The following is a 21,425-nucleotide window of genomic DNA, read 5'->3' as shown; positions in this document are numbered from 1 at the left end:
ACCTGGTCCACTTTTTTTGGGTGGTAAAGCTGCTGACTTTACCAAGATGCTGCCATCTGATTTTTACACTGATTGATGTATTGTGCTTTTTCTAGAGTGTGAAATACTAAGGACAACAGGTCATAGTTAAGCAGAATTAAGTATTAAGGTCCAGAAAACCTAAAATGAAATGTCCACATATGAGGATGCAGGGTCACAGGAGGTTAAGTACATAATTCCACATGTGTTCATTAATAGTTTTGATGAATTTACAATGTCAATAGTCATGAAAATAAAGGAAAAACATTGAATGAGAAGGTGTGTCCAAACTTTTGGCCTGTACTGTATATTAAGCAACTCCACAGTAACATACATGCACTTATCCATGAGCCACTGAAAATAGCTTTTAGAGGAGTACGGGGGAAAGCCTAATCACCGGTGTGATGTAGAGATTTCAAGGACAGTTGGACGCTGGTTATTAATCATTTTAGATCTGTTCAATATAATTTAATTTGATTCCACTTTGTCCCCTAAAAAACTTGAGGTCTCATTGAAGTTTCACCTGTGACACTCATGCCAGACCCAGGAGTGGTGTGCTGCCCGCGGCCTGAAGTCTGACTGTCCGTTGTTGTGGATCTGGGAGGAGAAGCGAAGAAGGCGGCGATAGGAGTTGGGGTCGGCGTTGTCAGCACTACTAGACAGACAGTGCTCCTCATGGGCACACTGCAGCGCATACATGGGTCTGTCCTCCAAGTAGGTGGTCTGCTCCACAGCCTGGGCACTAAGAACCAGGTCTGGGGCACCTGGGAGGGAGGAAGCCACACGGTGGTCAAACTCAAACCGTAACCCATAAGAACCCATGGTGTCTCCCTTGTAACAAACACTTTAAATCTTCTAGAATCTAAGATTAAAGCCATTTAACAATTCTAACCCATTAATAGGGTGTCATGTATTGCATTTAACTTGTTCTGACCATATTTCCTGACACAATTTTTTCATATATGTTACGGAGATGCAAACAAAAAGGCAAATGGTTATTTGTTTTTATCTATTATTAATGTGTTACTTAAAAACAAATCTAACAAATAATTAGTTGTTAAACAGCACTATTAATGTCACAATTTTGATAAATATTGTGGAGATGCAAAGAAAAAGTCAAATTTGTGTTTCTGTAAGCAGAAAACGTCTAGTTTATTTATTTTCAAAATAAGAAATATTATGAACACAAATACCATAAACGGCCAATGTAACGTTTATGTCACATCACAGATCTTTTAGAACATTTAGGGGTGGTATTTTTCTAAAACGTCATAAATGTGTTCTATGTGATCAACTTGGTCTGTAGTATATCCCCCATAATTTTCCTTTAAGGATGTTTGGGTCTGGGTTCTTATGGGTTAAGCAGGCAAACTTGATCAGCTGAAGCATTAATTGTATCATTTATACAGTGATATTTTTACTATGACATGTCAAAACTCTGAATGTATACAGTATTTGAATGCTACAGTTTCTTACTCTGGGTACAGGAGACCCCCGCAGCGAAGCGTCCACCTCCTTTGGGGCAGAGAACATGTTTCCCATGATGTAGACACTGATCCAGAGTTAGCTCAGTTCCTGAACATCTCACTCCGCTCATCACGACTGCCTCAGCTGAAGCATCCCCTTGCCAGTACCAAGTTTCCTGATGAAGGAGAAACACAGAAACCAGAGATCACCCTCCAGAAGTCCATCAAACTGCCTTTCAGTTTGTTTGGACAGACCTGTAACACTAATGTGATCAGATGTGGGGTCACAGGTCATATAATGCTTTAAAGTTTTTACCTCCAGGTCTGCTTAACACAAGCAAGTCTAAAGTGAGTCAAGTCCAGTCTCAAGTCCTTTGATATTTTGGGGAATACAGTTATTTTAAATGACTTACTTTAGGATTATCTATTAATCTGTTACAGTAAACAACAAAATGGTTTGTACACACAAATTTACGGCTACTAGGGATAAACTAGTCAAACAAAGGCTCTGTGGATCTGTAATGTATAGTGCCATTACACCAACTATAATCATTTAAACTCTCAGTAAAGCAGGTTTTAAAAGACTACAAAAAAACCCCCATTAACAATCACCCTAACTAAACAACTATAATGGTATGCAATTTCATTTGTTTTATGTGATGTTTAGCTTTTAATAAGACTTTTAATTGTCTTTTTATGCCATCTTTTATTGAGATTTTTTATTTGTGTTATATGATCTGCATGTTAAATATAGAGCCAGCAGCTGGCTAGCTAGATTTAGTACAAAGACTGGAATAAGTGTTAGGGTTACACAGGGTTACACTTAAAATCTGACTTTATATAGAGTCTTAAGTCTACGTCATTGGTGTATAGGTTTATCTATTTATGCCTGAGTCAGCTGGATTTAAACAGATAAAGATCATGTTGCTCAAGCTGTTATGGAAAGTTAAGCAGAAACACTAAATTAAGTTTCCTCCAGTGTTTAATTTGCAGACATGTTATCCCAGTTGTCCCACAGGATGAATCTAATCAAAGGATACATCACACAGCAAGAGGTGCTCTGCTGTCCTCACAGTCCTGACTCATTACTGCATTAACAAACCACAGAGAAATGACCTGTAAAAAAACCCAAAACCTCATACTTTCCATTATCATCCAAGGAAGTGGAGGATTCATGAGAAAGAGCTGAGGGATATGGATGTGGGAGTAGTTGCTGGTGGGCTGAGAGGGGCAGCGTACAGCAGTATAGTTAAGCTATGTGTCATTTGTTCCATCTGGTGGTGGGGTTTGCCTGCAGAAGTATTTAAAATTCAGACAGGAAAGAGTCTCTGGAGTGGCCCAGTCTCTGCTCGGCTACGATAACAAAGAGCAGACATTTATCGCTCCTTAACCTGCTGTTAACATGAGGAGTCTTATGTAATGGCAACTTACTGTATGTGGTGACACAAGAATATGGTGATTATTTGACTTGACACTGTTAAATAATGTATTCATGTATTAAGTGAAATAGCTACTTGTAATCACAAGCAGACCCTTTATTTCACACCGATAGAATGTTGAACTGGATTTGACTAAAGAGTGATTGCTCAAGCAGTGACTACAAACACGTGAGGGCCTGTTTATGTGAGGGTTCATTAGAAGTGCATTGCACATAATTGTCCCAAACACAGTGAGATAAACAGCCTCAAAGAGATTCCACTCGTAAAAATCCCCATGCTGTTATCCAGTGGTGGTTCTACACAGGGGCCTACAGGGGCCACTGCCCCTGTGAAGAAGCCCTTGGCCCCTGCTGTGGCCCCTGTGTCAAATTTATATTTAAATGATCAACTTATAACGATGAACGATGGAACAATTCTAACCTATTTTTTGTTCAAACAATATCTCATTGTGCACAAAAGGAACCCAGAATGTGTACATGATATAATAGTTTAATTGTGCAATAAAAGCTTGTGTATATATATATATATATATAAAAAGACCATTCTCACTATACTGCACTTTCAAAATAAAAAAAAAGTAATTGTGCACAAAAATGAGAAATGTCAATTATTGTTGGTAAGTCTCATTGTTTCAATCAGTGTATTTGTATCTTCCAAATATATTTAAATGAGATTCTTAAATTAGCTAAAATAAAAGTTTTGGATGCTTAAATATAATCTTTGCCATTTTGTAATGTGCCCCTCTGATTAAACACCGGCCCCTGCTTGGCCCCCACAGTAAAACTGGTCTAGCACCGCCACTGCTGTTATCCATGAATGTCCACATGATTCACACATACTTTACGCACCTATTTCATCTTAAACCACAGACACAGTGCTGGTTACGTAATAGAAGTGTATAAAGAACACAAGGGGGGGCTTTAACTTTACCAGCCTCTCACCTAATGACATAAAAGGAGCACTGGGGGTCTCCTTTAAAGAGCAAGAGGTAAACGTAAGCAGGATGGAACTGTGATGCTGCCACAGGCTTTAACAGAGGAAAGCGTCACTAAACTTTAAACAGTAAACGAAAGCTTTCCATATCGCTCCCACTGAGGAGTTTAAAGCTCATCTGTGTTTTAGGGTTACCACCGCTGACCCCAATTTCTGCACTGTGTGCAGTTTCTTAGTTTCTAAGGCAACCTTATTTTGCCCTCCAGGATCAATAAAGCTCAACACTGTTAAAGTGAGAGTTAATGGCAACCACTGACACGTAAGCACACAAACACAGATGGACAGTGAGTCATTTTATTTTATCCATGTAATAATCTAATTCTAATTCAAATCTCAAGTCATTATTAATCTAAATTAATAATGTAGGTATAATATCAAAGTTATTAATTATCCTAAGTTAGTAACAATGGCACAATAATGTGAGGAAGAAACACACACACACACACACACACACACACACGGGCTGGCTCTGTTGATTATGTGATATGATCAAAAGCTTCAGAACATACCGTATATGTACGGTACTTTCTTTTTAATTCTTTTTATGGGGGAGGTTCACTATATAAGTCCATGGCCTCACGCCTTCTTCTGTCACATTTGCTTAACTTCTTTTTGTGTTTTTTATGTTGTTCTGTAAGGGATGAAATGTAATGGAACTTAATAAAAAATTGAAATATGAATAATACCATATATTACCAGCTTCTCATCCATAAAGCTCCATAATGTGTTGATCACTATTGTGCAAGCTAGTTTGCACTTTTTTTGCAGGCTCCAGTGTATATCATCTACACATAATGTATGGTGTTTTAGTGACTTGACATTACCTTCTAAATGGAAGTGACATTAGCACATGTGTAAGAAAACAAAAAGCAAAACGTACACAATAATTTCAAGTGTTAGTATACTGTATATCAGATATACCAGAATCTACCCAAAAGCATCTCCTTTATGCTGAAAGCCTGTGAAAATAGTGAAGATAAGATCATCTTAAAAATGTTTTGTTGGAAACAGATGTGGAGAGCAAGATTTATACCTTACCTGGAAAGCATGGCTGGCAAAGCCGAGGCCCAGCTGTCTGCACACCACCATGGCCTCCATGGTCCCCCAGCTGTCACTGCACACTGCACCCCACACCATAGAGCCGTTCCTCTCCGCCAGGACCTCCACACGGCCCTCATAGGGATTACGACCACCACTTAACCGAAGCTAAGGACAGAGAGAGACAGGCGTGTCCTCCAGTTCTGTACTTCCTTATCTTGTTACTATACACAGCAAAATCTGTAGTGCTGTTTTTTCAGTGTTAATAATTTTGAGTTGGTGAGTGTTGATTTTGGAGTTGTTTTAACACTTGTAGTGATCAAAAAGCTCTGCCAGCGTTGTTACATGTTAACACCTGAGTTAGATTCACTTCAGTTGGAGTTGATTTTCAGATTTAGTGACTTGTATTTTCGGCTAAAGACAGAATGCACTTTTAATGTATCGTAAAACAAAACGAATGTTAATTATCACATTAATGAAAGGAAATAACATGATTTTAGTGTTGAAAAAACACTTAAATGTGTCATAAAATAACGCAATGTATGTTAAAAATGAATATTTGACACCCTTGGTGTTGTTTTATGACACCACATAAGTGCACTTTTAACTCAAAATTGTGTTCTTCCTTTTCACTTGAGTGTTCAACACTATTAAAGAGTTAAAATATTAACACTTTTCAAAGTGTAATTGTAACTCAGAATCTGTGAGAACTATATAAACCCAAAAAAAGTGTTAAATTTAACACTGTGAGTTGAATTAACACTCCCGATTTTGCTGTGTAGAGACTGAAAGAGGTACTCACTCTTTTGTTGAAACCCATGGCGGGAACGTTACACCTGACCGCTGCGTCTTCCTCATGGCTGCAGCCCACAGAGTCACGGTTGAAGTAGCACTCAGTCAGAGACTTTTCAAACCCAGAGCACTCCACCTCGTTCATGTGCACCGGCCCGATCCCTACGGGGAAGCAAACACATCACATAAATATCAAATGTTAGTCATTCTGTTGAACTTATGACTAACCTGGCAGCTGGAGCATTAGCATAATGTATATTCCAGATGATTTGAAAAGAAGAGTCATCTATTTACTGGAAAGAAGAAAGCTGATCTTTGGGTTACACAATGGTTTTAGGAAACACAAGCCTGTCCACTATTTCTGAGTAAAACTGCAGCAGCCTCGCCTGCTTGTGTGTTTACTTGGAAAAACAAGTCTGGCTAAAGACAGATTTCCTGTTCCCTAGAATCACAGCACAAAGGAAACAAGCAGTCAGCTATGTCAAATGCAAATGGGACACTTGAGGCCTGTAAAAAACATAATTTTTCAAGTAAAAAAAGTTATCCCAGTGTAGCGGAGTTTCCATAATAACATGTGTGAGTACTCCTTCCATGCTGGTTTTCTTCCCATGTGACTGAGCAGGAATGTCTCTAGTGATGTGAGATCTTAAAGTACAGCCAGACACTGAGACAGACGGGCAGCCGGTGGAGAAAAATAAGATTGCATATGAACTGTGCCTACAAACAACAACATACAAATCTGGGAAATACCATTTTAGCTTTATTGACATTCTTGTTTGGTCCACTTCAATGACTTCTGAAAACAAACACAATCAGCTATTTCAAGCCCATGGTCGGTGTGTGTGCAGAACTTTTTGGATCCAGTGGTCAGCTCATAAAGAAATCCATACCTCAAATAACCTTGTGCACTCTCCAACAAAGAATTCCTCTTCTCAAACCCATAAAAGCTGTTTTTCTTCTGGAACATTTTTATTTTTTTGCCGTGAGAATGAGTCAGAGGAGAGGACAACTAATCCAATGCACACATGATTCTTATAAGGCTGTGGTATATTGCATTTCGCAGAATCAGGGTCTGGGTCAAGGTATAAGCATTAATGTGCTACTCCGTACATTCTCCGGTGTATTTATATGCTGACTTTAGGTCTGGGTTGATTGAAGTGAGACAAAAACAGGTGGTGATACAGAGGCCAAAGATAAGGTGGAGGTGGCTCTCTTGTTTCAGTCCACACCTTTCATTTTCACAGCTGTGAAAGGGTGCTGCTTGAAGTTCTGCTTGGACTTTTGTTGTGTGATTAAGTGTGTAAATGTGAAAAGTCATCAAAGCTAAGAGCCTGCGAACAAAGTTCAACATGTTCTAAAAAAGATCCCTGAATGTGTGGGTGGGACTGTTGCAGTCTACCTGTGGGAGTGAGAGTTAAGACTATGCTCTCTGGTATTCCAGTGTATGAAGTCAGGAGTGTACCACCAGAAAAAAATTACATGAGTTCTTCTAAAGCCCTACTAATGCTGGATATTATAGGCAATGTTTAAAAAAAGGAAGATTTGGTAACACTTTCTATGAAGACTACATCTATAGTGCATAATGAGCGCATTCATAGTGAATTATAATGCTCATTATTATCAATCATAATGCATTATGACTGCACTCATAAACACATATAAAGCTTCATGATGCACTATATCAACAGTTATAAATATAGCCTATAATGACATATAGCTAATGAAAATGTGTTACACTTTACTTAACGCCAACAATGAAACATCATGATTAGCTATACTGCATTATAGATGCGTCTATATGAACCTCACTTTACTTAAAGCATACATTGATCATTTATTTATACTTATGGCATCCTATGAGTCCTTATAACAATTGATTGTTGAGGTGTGTGTATAGAGGGGTATGAGTAGTTGTAATGTATTATAAGCCTCATCAGTCAGCCTGTAGTTTATAACCAGTCAAGAGCACTCATAAGACACTTGGATTTATAAGTCATTATAAGCTATATTTACAACTGTTGATATAGTGCATCATGAAGCTTTATATGTGTTTATGAATGCAGTCATAATGCATTATGATTGATTATAATGAGCATTATAATTCACTATGAATGCGCTCATAATGCACCATAGATGTAGTCTTCATAGAAAGTGTTACCGAATATTTTTTTTCAATAAACCCATAACAAAGATTTTTGAAGATCTTTTAATTTTGATATTTACATGTCTTTTTTTTTTTTTCTTTTTACATGTCATCTGGCTACTACTTGACGTTTTTGTCCAAAGCAACTTACAATAAGTGCTATGTGATATTAAGAATTGGGACCAGGGTATTCCCTGAACTATGTCATGGAGAAACTGTTTCTTAATTTCCTCAAACATTTCTTTGATATTTCTGTAGTGCAATTTTGGGCCAGCCAATTTCTAAGTCCAGCCCCATTTTTCTATGTTTAAAGAGTAACTTTACCACTTTTTGTTTTTTTCAAAAGATAAAAAATCTGTGGGTCATACCTTGTCCCAGTCGCGCGCCAGTCAGGGCCTCTTTGGCGCTACCGAACCCCAGCTCTCGACACACCACGGTGGCAGCTCGAATGTTCCAGTTGTCATCACACACGGTCCCCCACTCCCCGTTCTTCAACACCTCCACTCGACCCTCGCCGATCATAGCTCCGCCCCTTAGACGCACCAAGGGTTGCTATGGAAATAGTCCACCAAAAACTAAAATTAATGAAATGCTAAAGAAAGCACTCTTTCACTCTTTAATTTAATTTAATTTAATTTAATTTATTTTATTCAATTTTATTTATTTATTTATTTATTTTTATTTCTTATTTTTTATTTATTTATTTATTTTTTCTTCCTGTCTGTTTTTGGTGTCTGTCTCGGTTGTTTGTAAGTGTCTGTATTATATGTTGAAAAATTAAAAATTAAATAAATACTTTAATAAAAAAAAGAAAAAAAAAAGCACTCTTTCAAATTCGAATCATGATTTTTAAGATCCACAGCTAGGGTCTTCAACAACATCTGTATAATATGTACAATATCCTTATTAGTCATATCCTGAAAAATATTTTGCCCAAGATCAATAAACACCCAGGCAACAGGCTCATTGTGCACCACACGTTTCTTATAACTGTATCAGAGATGTACATAAACAAGCTGAAAGTATTGCTAACTTGGCACTCCTTGTTTAATTAGATCTATGTTTGAGTATCTTGTTTTGCAGGGTGGACAGAGAAAAAGGTTTTACCTTGTAATAACTTGGTAAAAACGATTAAAAAAACAAACAAGCGATAATACTGTTAATTTGATTGTATACATTACAGATGTTTAGTGTTCATCCATAGAAATGTTTCCAGATGCTTGACCAAAGGGAAATAATAAGCAGGAAATGTTGTAATACAGTGCTGGACTCACATCAAGAATTGATTACAGTATAGTGTATCATGTGCTTACCCAGCTAAGTAAAATGTTTTTTTTTTGTTTATTTATTGTAATAATAACGCAGCAACATATCTGGTCGGATTTTGGATTCGATGTTCAAATTAGCACTCTAAAATCACATGCATGCTTTGATAATAATAATGAATTAGTGGAAGATTCTAAGTCAAAAGTTATCCAGGAAATGTCACAAACATCTGAAGTGTGTGAAACTAATCAGCCATATGGTTCCATAAACTGACTTTCTGATGTGTCAGGGAGCTTGTTGATATTTTTCAGTTCATAGTTGTTCCCCCACAAGAAGGAAGACTCAGTCCTCCAGATGGGATAACTCTTAGCAGAATACAGACTGTTCTCTTCCTTATTAGAAACACTCAGTATTTCCACACATCTGATTCTGCTCAGTCTAACAAAATCACCAAAATCCAGTGCACGCATTGACCTTAACCGACCTCCTTTACAAGACATAGTCAGTGGCATACATTGCAGTTAAAGCCCAGTTTTCCTTTCTCTCATTATTTCAATCTGTAAATGCTCTTACTCTATTAAAGTGTTGCACATGGCCAAATAAACAGTTAAAGATCCCTGTTTAACACTGAAATAACATACAAACACCACAAATAAAGGACGAAAGAGGACTTTTCTGTAACGCTTTATAATAAGGTCCTTAATAGCCATTAATTAACAAGTAATAAGGCATTGTTCTCGCTTTAGATCCGGCAAAAAGCATAGTTAACTTATAAAAGATGAGCAATAAAGTATATTTTAATATCAATAAGCAAACAAAATAAGATTAATAAAGGCATGGCAAAGACATAATGGGTGGGTCATGGGTGTTTGCAATGCCATTATTAACACTTATATACGCTTATAAACACACAATAATGTTAACTAGGACTGCAAGCAGTACTGAACGGGCCCTCGCAGTACACGCGTGTCGGGGCATGCTGCCGTCGGGGTGTGTGTGTTACAGGGGCCAGTCTATACCACCCCTATGAATTTCATTGCCTTAAGTGTTATAGTGTGTAACTTTTTTATTTATAATTTTTATTTTTTTATTTTTAAATTTTACATTTTATTTTATTTGTTAAATTTTTATTCATTTTTTTTTTTCCGCAATGCGCAATGTGGTTATGGATATGAGCTTTGACTAAAAATAATGCGCAATACTCCGTGAATACTTCGTCCACCACTGTCCTTTTTACTTCTTTACTTTTTATTTAAACTTTTTTAATTATTTATTTTTTTCATTATCTTTTTCATTATCTTTTTTAATTTTTAATTTTTTTAAAGATTTTTTATTTATTTATTAAATTTGTTTATTTTTTCTGCACAATGCGCATGCGCGGCCCCGTTACACTTCTGCGCATGCGCGGCACATTGCGAAAAAAAAAAATAATCAAAAAATAAAATAAAATAAAATTTAAAATTTAAATATTCAAAAAAAAAAAAAAAAATGTAAAGAAGTAAAAAGGACAGTGGTGGAAGAAGTATCCAGATCCTTTTTTTTTTTTTCAGTAAAAGTACTAATACCACACTGAAATGACTCCACTCCGCTTATTTTAACTACCTAATAAACTTTTAAGTGGTTTAATTTATAATGGGCAATCATTTGAAATGTATCATGTTTTTCATTTTAAATCTTGACCTGAAAAGTAATTAAAGCTGTCAGTTTATTACTTGTTAATTAATGGTTATTACAAGGAGCTTAATGTAAAGCGTTACCGACTTTTCTTGCTGTGAAGTGACACAGCTAACTACTGATCTGCTGTGTAGCAGAGCATGCACCATCTGACCTACCTCCACCCTGTAGGCCTTCCTGAAGCCGGCGCTGACGCTGGGAGCAAAGGCGCGTCCAGGCACACAGCTGACCACTACAGGCATGCCTTTCTCACAGGTACTGTTGCCCTTCAGCTCTATCTCCCTGCCCAGCTTACAGTCAGACAGGTCAGCCTCGTTGCCTGTGCAGTTGACAGAAAACCCCCAGAAGTTCTTCTTACGACGATTTGCCAGCAATCTGAGAGGGAATGATATAACAATACAAACTATTACACATTATACTGTATGCTTTTTCTCTCAATTTCTATAAGTTTGCATTACATAATAGAAAGCTTGTTCTCTGTTTATTATGTTAAACATGTTAATATTTTCCCAACCCTTTGGGTACCTCTGAGTATCAGTTCATGCCAAAACCTGCAGTCTTGCAATCCATCACTGTGAACATGTCCTTTTTACAGCCTTTTTTGTTATTTTATATTATATAATCCTTGCATGGTAATGCCGTTGCATAGGTTGTTTTGAAAAGTACTCCACTTGGTGCGTTGAAGTGCCGGTGAGAGGCTTTGACATTTAACACTTGATCATCAAGATAAAGATGTCAAGAGATTTCCATGAGCACATCACACAACAGCAAAGCGCTTTCAAAACAGTCTAATGACATGGCATGTCATAATTCATACATTTTGTCGGAGGATATATTGTTCCAGAACTAATTGCGATAAACGATATTATTGTCATTTTAAGACCATTTATTGTCACTGATATCGTTAGCCTCATAGCATAATTGCCTAAGTCATTTTTTGGCCAAATTGTGATATCTGCCTAAGGTAGTTCATGTTTCTTCAACTTTCTAGACAATAAATGTACTTTCAGTCAATCAAAGGGATTAGGAGAAGTGTGTTTTTACTTTTAATCACATTTCTGCGACAAGATATGATGAAGTGATGTAAACACTAGCAAAACACTTTTAAAGAGAGACTTGTAAAGAGATTTGTTTTGACTAGAAATAAGACATTTTGACAAGATATAAGATCAGTATTCTTGGTTAGATTTTGAGTTTTTGTAGTGAACCTGTTCATATTTTCGGAATAGCGTTCAGTGAGCAGAAGTACTCTGTTTTTTCGTTCCAAAAAAAGACCAGTGTGATGTTTGTATCGTTTTTTTCTTGTTTTCCGAAACGCTCAAATATGACTTAGGCAAATATGCTATGAGGCTAACGATATGATGATAATATAACAGAAAAATAATGCATGTACACCTTATTCGAAAGATTCAAAAAGCAATGAACTTTAATTGTGTGTTCAGAGGAGCTGCCTGAGTCCTGCAAGTATCTAAAACATCTTCAAAGAATATGGAAAATTGTTGGCGGTACTGTAAAGTCTTTTCAAAAACCATCATCAGCACATAAAATATTTTACTATTGTTTCTCACACATAGTAAATACAAAAATATTAAGGAGCTGTTTTGTGGGAATTTAAGTTATTTATTGTGAGGAGTTCAACAATAACCACACCACACTGTGAAGAACAATGGAGGTATTGTTGTGAGAGTACCTTAACACTCTCATGACCCCAATGCTTGAATGAGGAACCCCACAACAGTGGACCTCGAAGCAAGCTTGGGCCTCGGAAGAAGCAGACCATGTAATGAAACCAGCATGACCTACGTTTACAGCCTTTCAGTTCTCACAGTTTATCCAGATGCTGCAAACAGTTGGTCTGAAAACAAGACAGGACACTTTGTAGTCCGTGAAATTTGAAGAGATGCTGAGCTTGATTGAGAGTTTTTAATTTTGTTGGACTGTTATTGGCACGTTAAATAGAGCTGTCCTTTGTTGTTGCAGACAAAGACAGATTGATAGTGATCTTTCACCTCTTTAAAACAGTGAGCCATTTGAGACCACATGCTTTGAAACCACACAGGCTTTGGGCTTTGTGATCTTAAGTGATAAACAAAAACAGTTCTTTGTTGGTTTGATGCACCTACTGTGATTCTTTCAGTTAAAAACATCAAATCAGATGAGATCATGTCTACCAAATATATAAATAACAGTAACATTTTTAGTCAAAGTGATCTTATTTGCCTTTATCTTAAATCATGGACAAGCCAAAAGCATACATTTTAATATCAAGGTGCAAATTTGACCACATTATACCAGATCATCCCACTGACTCACAGTAATGGCTAAAGGCATTTCTGTTGTCTCTCTGCTCCTAATTTGACTGTGGTTGGCTTTGAGCTATGTGGGTCAATTAGATGATTTACAGATCAACATTGACTGCATGTGCAAACTGAACAGATTATTCTAACATAATGAAAACATAAAGTGATGCATTTGTTGAAGACCAAACCAACCAATATGTGCTGTTCTTGGAGGGTAGGTAGCCACATTTCTTTCTAAAAAACATTTTATTATTGCATTTCTACCTCAGGGTGAGCCGTTTATGAAAAACATAGTGTTCTCTTTCATTCAGTTACCAGATCAGGAGATTTGCACATGTGGTTATTCTCTTACGTGCTGTAAGCAGCTGTTTTGATTTGAACTTCTGTTCCCAAGTTAGCCGATAAAAATTACAAGACACAACGTGTTCTAGGAGTGAGCTGGCTTTGTGTTTCGGCAACATATTGAAATTTTTGCTCAGAGGAAAACAATTACAAGCAGCCAAAAGAGCCACTGTTTCACAGCATATTGCACTAAGCGGTTTCCCAGCAAGGCCCATCATTCATCCTCGAAAACTTCCTGTGGCAGTGTTTGGCCTCCTGTCAAGAATCTTCAGATTCAAGTCTGTTTTATCTCAGTGTGGAAAGCGGATGACTGGTTGAGTGATCACCACTGAAAACAAATGTGGTTACGTAACTTTTCTTAGCATCAGTTTGCTGTGGTAAAACATTCCTAAATAGACTAAAGATCAACAGTTAAAGAAATTCAAAGGATACATTTTTTTTTAACATTAATTGTGTTTTGTACCAGCAGGAATGTGTGTTGTGTCTCATGATAGCATGTTTTTGGAACAGGTGTGAATTTATAATGGATTATTATATTTGTAGCACTATTATATTCTCATAATATAAACTGTAATTAACTCAACTAAAAGTGAACTGTTTATGTTGGAGTTTAGCTCATGTGAAGACTTTAATTATATTTAATTGGCCTCATTTAAACCCTGCTGCTGGCCCCAGGCACCATTACTCACTTGTAGGGTCGGGTATTGAATCGTTTCTCCCCGGGGAAGCCGTACATGCCACAGATGACCCTGCTGTTCTTCTCTGTCCACTCCTCGTTACAGATCTGTCTCCACTTGCCTCCGTCTTTCACCTCCAGAAAGCCCTCAGTGATGGGAATCCTTTTCCTATGAGAGTAAGTGGCCCTGAGCCTCACATCCTCCACCTGCACAGTCACAGCCTGAGAAACAGCACAGAAAAGGCTCCATTACTGGATGTCATATGACAGGTAATGTACAGATAGTTTGACCTCTTCAAGTTCCATTCCTTCCATCTGAAGAGAACTCTGCTGAACAGACTCTTTTACTTTCCATGTCATTCAGAACATCAGATATCTAGGGTGACCATATTTTGATTTCCAAAAAAGAGGACAATCGGCACGGCCTCGAGACACAAATTCAGACAGGCTTCTGTTGGTTGATGAACATGCTTTATTATGCTTCAGTGGTGCAAAATTAACTTCTGTAATAAAATAAAATGAAATCTGTAAAAACTTGTAACAAAATAATAGCTTTCATAGACTCTTTTCAAATAAATGAATAAATAATATGAAATGATGTTCTAAATATGAACTCTTCTGTTAGAAAATCTAGCTTCAACAATATATCTCTTAATAACTGCAATAAGATAAATAATAGAAGAGTCTCACAAAGATACTAACTTAACAAACAAAAAGGATCTATACTTTTCATCTTTAGTTGTCTTTGAGCTTTGAGCTTTGAGATCTCCAGCACCTTTATTAGACACTGAGACATATGTGCCAGCTTTGCACACGGTGCACTCCGCCTCCCACCTGTGACGGTATGTCGGAAATTTTTTTTGCAGTTCATCTGTGAAGCTGCACTTACGCTTCGGCATTTCCCGTGCAATGCTGCTCCGCTGTTCGATCTGCCCTCTGTCTGCTCTGCTCTCTGTCTCTCTCTGTGTGTGTGTGCGCGGCGCTGACCCGCCCACTAGGCAGCCTCTTGGTAATTACGTCTCGCAAAATTGTGTGCACGTGTACTGGTCCTATGAAAAACAGTGAACACCGGACTTTTTCGTGAATTTATAAAACCCGGCCGGACGCCCCGGACAGGACGTAAAAAGTGGACATGTCTGGGCAAAAGAGGACGCTTGGTCACCTCAAGATATCAGCATCATTCAACCACTGACCAAATACCTGACCACTGCTATTACAATGATTTAGCAATGCTTTTAACAATGCATTTTAAGATTCAATGCCTGGTTTCTTTGCATGTCTAATTGTCAGCCATGCTAGCTATGTGGCTTTATGTGTGGGAATGTCGGTATGTCCACTACTTTGGGCCGAAATTAAATATCTCAATCACAGGATAAAATGAATGCCATGAAACTTTTTTTGCAGACATTCATGATACCCAGAGGAGGGATCCTAATTACCATGGGGATCCCTTGATTTTTCCTCTATTGCCACTATGAGGTTCACATTTCGATTTTAAGTGAAATGCTTGAACAACTATTGGATCCATGTTCCCTGCACGATGAATTGTAATAATTTTGGTGATCCCTTGATATCCCTTATCTAGCGCCATCATCAGGTCAAAAGTTTCATTTATTCCAAATCAGCCTCAGCTGTAAGTTTGTTAATTGCTAAATGGCAAATGTTAGCATATCAGCTTTGGTTGCCACTTGTGAACATGGCAAACATTATACCTGATTAGCATTAGCATGTTAGCATTGTCACAGCGTGTTTGTGCTATCCTTCTTGCCTCAGATGTGATTGTGTGATTAATGTTAAATTTAAAATCAAACAAAGGAAATTTGACATTTCTATGAACTTTACTGAAATTGCTTTAAAACAGTTATTATTATTGTAATTAGTGAAGTGAACATAATCAAAATAACTGTGGGCTGTCTAAAAGAGGATATCTGTTTTCTGGATTTACATGTATTGCTCAACTTGATATGTAGGATAAACAATATAGCCTATGATTCATACCGGAAGAACGTATTGTGAAGGAATGCAAACATGTCTCAGTGAAAAAAAATCCACCGTGGCCTTTTAGGGACTGCACAGTTTGCACATATACTTGAAAATACAACAAGTCAGGTTGAGAAATCTGATGATGAAATCTTTGTTTAAACTTGCTAAGTGCTGCTGAGAGGCCTTAGCAGTTTGGATGAATGTCTGGAATTTTGGTTTTGTCTTCACAGTTTACACCTGAGATCCTGTGGGGAGTTGGTGGGCAATATATATCAAACATGACAGCACAGATCCGTCAAAGCCAGTCCTCCATAAAAAAATAATAAATAATTCTAACTCACTCGTATAATATAGTTGATGAAAAGTTACTGGATATTCACACATAACATGAATCATCACTGTAACAGTGAGCCAAGACATAAACCAATTGAGCACAAAAGGAGGAACACTAGTTTTTTCCTTCAGGGGAATTGTGGAAGTGATCTAGCCAAATATCTGTTCATGAGCTTCTTACAATATATCTTGGATTCCTTGGATGATCAGAAAACAGAGAGCACTGATAGGAAGAGATAAAGAAAGAAAATGTTATCCATGAAGTTCTAATTGTAAATCAAAGTGCGGCTAAAGACAGAAGCTGCTGACAAGGTTCAGGTCGGGACAGTGTCTGCGGGTGGTCCACCAGCAACTATAAAGGGCTGTAAAGCCAGCTGGTCAGACCGAGGGTCACCTACCCCATTTAGTATCATGTGTCCTGAAAACCCCTAAATCAGGAAGGAGTGGCAACCTTTGACCTCAGCTACCTAACAGCTACCAATAACTCCGCCATTGTTCATTTCTCTCCTTGAGCCAGTGCTCAAGTTTGTTCCTGGCTGGGTGTAAGGTTGCACTGTGGGTACCAAAAAGAGCCAAAACTCTGAGCTGCCCAGTGGTATTCGAATGCTGATCTCAGTAATTTCGTAACAGCCTGCTTCTTTAACTCTGAAAAAAAAAACCCAACATCTAGGCATGTCTCCCAGAAATATTAAATGTTCGCCCACATGGTGGTTTCCTGAGATGGCGTCAGCCTGGGGGAATGTTCAAGGCTTCAGGGTCTCTAAATATTAAAGACTGCAATACAGGAGGAGTCCCGACTAAGTCAGACTGTTTCTACAGTGACCCCAGTCCTCCCACTGACCGCAGTAGTTAGAGCGGGTAAAAACCACTCTTTCATGGGGAGATTCCTGCTGGCCACAGCATGACACCGTGTTTTCCGTCAGTGTCAGGCAGGATGGGAAGGTGAGGATACGTGATCATGATCACGATCGGGTGTTCTTATCTTAAAAAAAGGGAGACGATGTAGAGATTATTCATTATGGTAGAAAAAACACGAGGTTTCTTAAAAACATGTAACAACAAAAAGCAAAAAAAAAATCAATACCATACTCATAAATGGCAAAACACAGAATAAAACTGAAAATGTGAATAACCAAAGTGAATCCAAGTGTGAAGACAAAGGTACCAGAACAGGGGGTTCTGGTACCTGTTCGACGTGAGTATGAAATGGGGCACTGTGATGGGTCTGGTCAGTGTTGCATTTGGCACAGAGAGAGGAAACTGGTCGTCTGAACGTGTGAGACTAAAGAGGGGCGGACAGATCTCCACAGCTGGGATCAGTCCAGGCATTTCCCCCGAAACCCAGACCACCAGACATAAACTCAGCATAATCCTGTTTGGCCGAGGCCCAGATCTACACACTGGTCACTTTTTTAGCACTCTTTGTGGAAAAACACAGAAAAAGTACAATAAAGCGCAACAAACATGGACTGATATTTTTATCACATTCTAGTGAACATTTCATAATATCAATTTAGAAATCAAGGATTGTTAATTGCAGAATGTCTGAAATCCATGGGAAGATTTTGAGATTTTAGAGATAACAAAACCCTCCTACCAGCACACATAAATTACAGTAATTGAAGCCATACAAAAAGCAAAGTTCATACTGAGGTTAATTCTCAACTGGACATTTCTGTAAGGTTGCCTCATCTTACAGTAACTCCCTGACTGAGTGTACTGTAGTGATTCATTCATTCTGTGGCTGTTTTCTTAAAAGTGCCCTTCCTGTTCTATTTAAACATTAATGAAAGACCATTATTTTGTTTCTAAAATGTTTAGGAAACGTTTAGACCTGCTCAGCTGGAATTGACTAAAGTATGACTGAGTGTGTTGTAAATGCTGAATTAAAAAAATAATTCTTGGCCTTGTTTGTAATTGGTGAGTTACAAAAAAAAGAAAACTGTCTTTATTTAGCTTAGTAACTCATTACTACCCTCTGAAGTGAGCTTTGACCATTACTGAAGTCTTTCCAAATGGAGAGCAGACTTGTTTTTCTGTCTGCCCCCCTCAGTATGTAGATGTGTGAACATGAGACTGTGGTCTAGCCAGTGTCTGACTAATGCTTCCACTACTGTGCATTTCTTCCGCTTTAATCAGCCCTCCAGTCCCGCTGCACGTTTATCTACACGTGCCTCCACCAACCCACCTAACCCCTGCCCCACCTACAAAACATGGCAAGTACGAATGATAATCAGCCACAGTTTAGATGAGAAGCCGGAGAACAGCAAGGCTCTTTCAAATGACTTTCACATCTGCCCACCCCACCCTCTGCCTGACTGGCCCCCAAGTTTGCCTAAGTGTGCATGCATGTGTGTGTGTGTGTGTGTGTGTGTGTGTGTGTGACGCTATGTGCTTTGCACCTGGAATATCTATCAGTGAGTGTACTGCTCCTGTCATGGCAATGAAAAGAAAAGAGCAATTACTATAGGTAGACTATGCGCATGCACATAGGTAGATAGTCTCAAACTGGCCCTCAGTTAATTTTAAGAATTTAGAAATGCCAATATTTAATGATAGACCAATCCTGACCCATTTCGCTCTGTGCTCCTATCACTTAATATTAGATATATAGCTTTGTGCTAGGCTCGTCTATCTTGAAAAGAAAACCAAAATTTTAAAGATAGTTTAAAAAAGTGTCAGGAGGAAAAGCTGTAAAAGCTTTGGATGTTTGCAGCAACATTTGAACGACTTATATTGTGTAAACTTTACTAAAGGTACTCAAAGTCCCTTAACATAACAGAGAATTGAGACACACATAAACACAAAATGCAGAAAAAAAAAAAACTAAACAGAGATGAGACATTATGAGTTCAGGTCTTGTAAGCTATTTTGAAAAGGTGGGTTTTGAGTTGATTTTTGAAGCTGTTGAGTGAGTCTGAATTGCAGATGTGAGTAGGGAGGGAGTTCCAGAGGGTTGATACATAGAACCCAGATTCTATAAAATTTGGGACATTGTGTAAAAAAATGTTCACTATATTTGTACATTGTGGTACAGTTTAAACTGAATGTCAAAAAGGATTTTGATTTTAGTTTTAGTTTTATTAACGTTATGCCACGTGGAATCAGGGTTGCATATGCAGTGCACATGCAATGATTCATATTTACTGAGTCTGAATGATGTAATAAATCATAAAGTGCAGGTGTAAATGAAAGGCTGGACACCCCACAGCACAAAAGAGAGGAGAAGCCCCAGTGTGATCCAGCTGTTGAACATGTGGTGGATTTGTCTGCTACTCTATCCACAGGAGAGAAACCGGCTTCAGCCTCCTGACACGCATCAACCTTTTCTCCCCTCGATCACTCTCCTCCTCCCAAGCCTCTTGCATACATCATATTGGAAGCAACTCCAACTTTGGCTCGGGTTTCCTTTTGTTGTATAGCAGGGAATGCGAGGAACTGGGATTCTTGTAAGCGGACACCGTCGCGCCTGATGGAGAAGAGAAGCCTTTACCCTGTTTAGATGTGCAGCAAATCAAAAGGCTTTTAACTGCTGCATTCTGTTATTACAACTGGCTTTTGACGTCTTTGTGTTGATTCTGGATGTTAGTGTTTGGAGTTAACACATTAAGTGGTGTGGTGGGCAAATGCAGCTGCTTTTGGTGCTCTGTTTTTATCTCATCCCTATAGGAAAAAGATGAACCCATCCACACATGTAATCTGTTAATAATAATAATAATAATAATAATAATAAAAATAATGAAAGCAGTAAGGAGCGATTTGTCTGAAAATCACTTCTTTTCTTTCCCTTCCCTGTCATCGTTTGTGAACAATATAAAGGAGTGATTTAAGCACACTTAAGCAACAGTTCCCACTGGAGATTTATCTCCTGCAGGAGACAATATATTATGCAATGCTGGCAATGACGACTTTTTTTGAAAAACACAGAGTAAAGAAGATCCTGGAATAACCTCTATCAAATTTAACCATGAACCTATAATTATCCTTAAATGACACATCAGCCTCTCTCATTAACTAACAAATTTCAGGCATCCTCTAATGAAAGAGACATTTTTAGCAATGATTCTGTGGACACGGATGACACGTGCAGCGTGCCATTCACACGTGAATAACAACCTGGCGGAGTTGGTTGAAAAATTCCCACTAACAGATGATAAACAAAGTTTCCTGCCATCTAAATGTTTGGTTCTGCTGACAAACCTAATCCCCCTTACTGACTCAAAGACCAAACAAACACATGCTAATAAAAAAAGCAACTATGCCTGGTTAGACAGGCAAAAAAGGGGTTGTTGCAGTGGTGTGGAGCATGCCTAGATGCTACATGACAAAATAATTAACATCTTTCAAGACAATGATTCAGTCAGCCAGGAATGTATGTTCTGCTGTAATGGTAAGAGACATGGCTTCTATCTTCAGAGGACAGATCAGCGGACAGCGTGAAAGACTTGCATTACTAAGACCAAGCAGCAGTGGGTAAGGTCAGATGTTGAATGATGACAAAACACTATTTCTGCTTATAAGGCAGCATGTGTTGGATTGCACATCGTGCCAGTGGAAGCTGCCGTTTTCATAAATGACAGACTGATGTTTTCAGTAGACGGTCATGTTCAGCTTTGACCACAAATAATAGAGTGAGCTGTCACGGTCTTATCATTATATATTCCGTCAGTGTACAGGCCAGCTTCTCTCATAGAAAAAAAAATGTGGTTGAAGCAACTTTGTGACCTGTAGACTTGACCTGACATACAGTACTGAAAAACCACTCAATACCTACAAGAAGAAATAGTCTCAATCCTCTGATTTAAATATGGTAAATGGACCTGCACTTATATAGCGCTTTTCTAGTCGCTTTGCGACTTTACACTACAGACTGTGCTCATTCACCCTTTCACACACACATTCATACTGGTGGCAGAGGCTACCCTAAACTGTCCCACCTGCCACCATTGGGAATTCATTCAC

General features: G+C 38.2%; 1 protein-coding gene across 1 annotated transcript in view; it reads right to left on the bottom strand.

Moving 5' to 3' along the window:
• Positions 1-21,425, bottom strand: part of LOC131968165 (lysyl oxidase homolog 2A-like) — a 36,043-nt gene that overhangs the window by 6,876 nt on the left and 7,742 nt on the right. The window contains exons 4-10 of the mRNA XM_059328918.1: positions 14,161-14,369; positions 10,988-11,204; positions 8,258-8,441; positions 5,757-5,908; positions 4,955-5,122; positions 1,495-1,660; positions 542-782 (exon numbers count right to left, since the gene is read on the bottom strand). Of these exons, the coding sequence (XP_059184901.1) occupies positions 542-782; positions 1,495-1,660; positions 4,955-5,122; positions 5,757-5,908; positions 8,258-8,441; positions 10,988-11,204; positions 14,161-14,369 (1,337 nt within the window). The remainder of the gene's footprint in view (positions 1-541; positions 783-1,494; positions 1,661-4,954; positions 5,123-5,756; positions 5,909-8,257; positions 8,442-10,987; positions 11,205-14,160; positions 14,370-21,425) is intronic.

This window comes from Centropristis striata, chromosome 3, assembly GCF_030273125.1.
Source record: "Centropristis striata isolate RG_2023a ecotype Rhode Island chromosome 3, C.striata_1.0, whole genome shotgun sequence".
NCBI lineage: Eukaryota > Metazoa > Chordata > Actinopteri > Perciformes > Serranidae > Centropristis > Centropristis striata.
The sequence above is the reverse complement of the archived record's forward strand: the minus strand, read 5'-3'. Positions and strand labels throughout refer to the sequence as shown.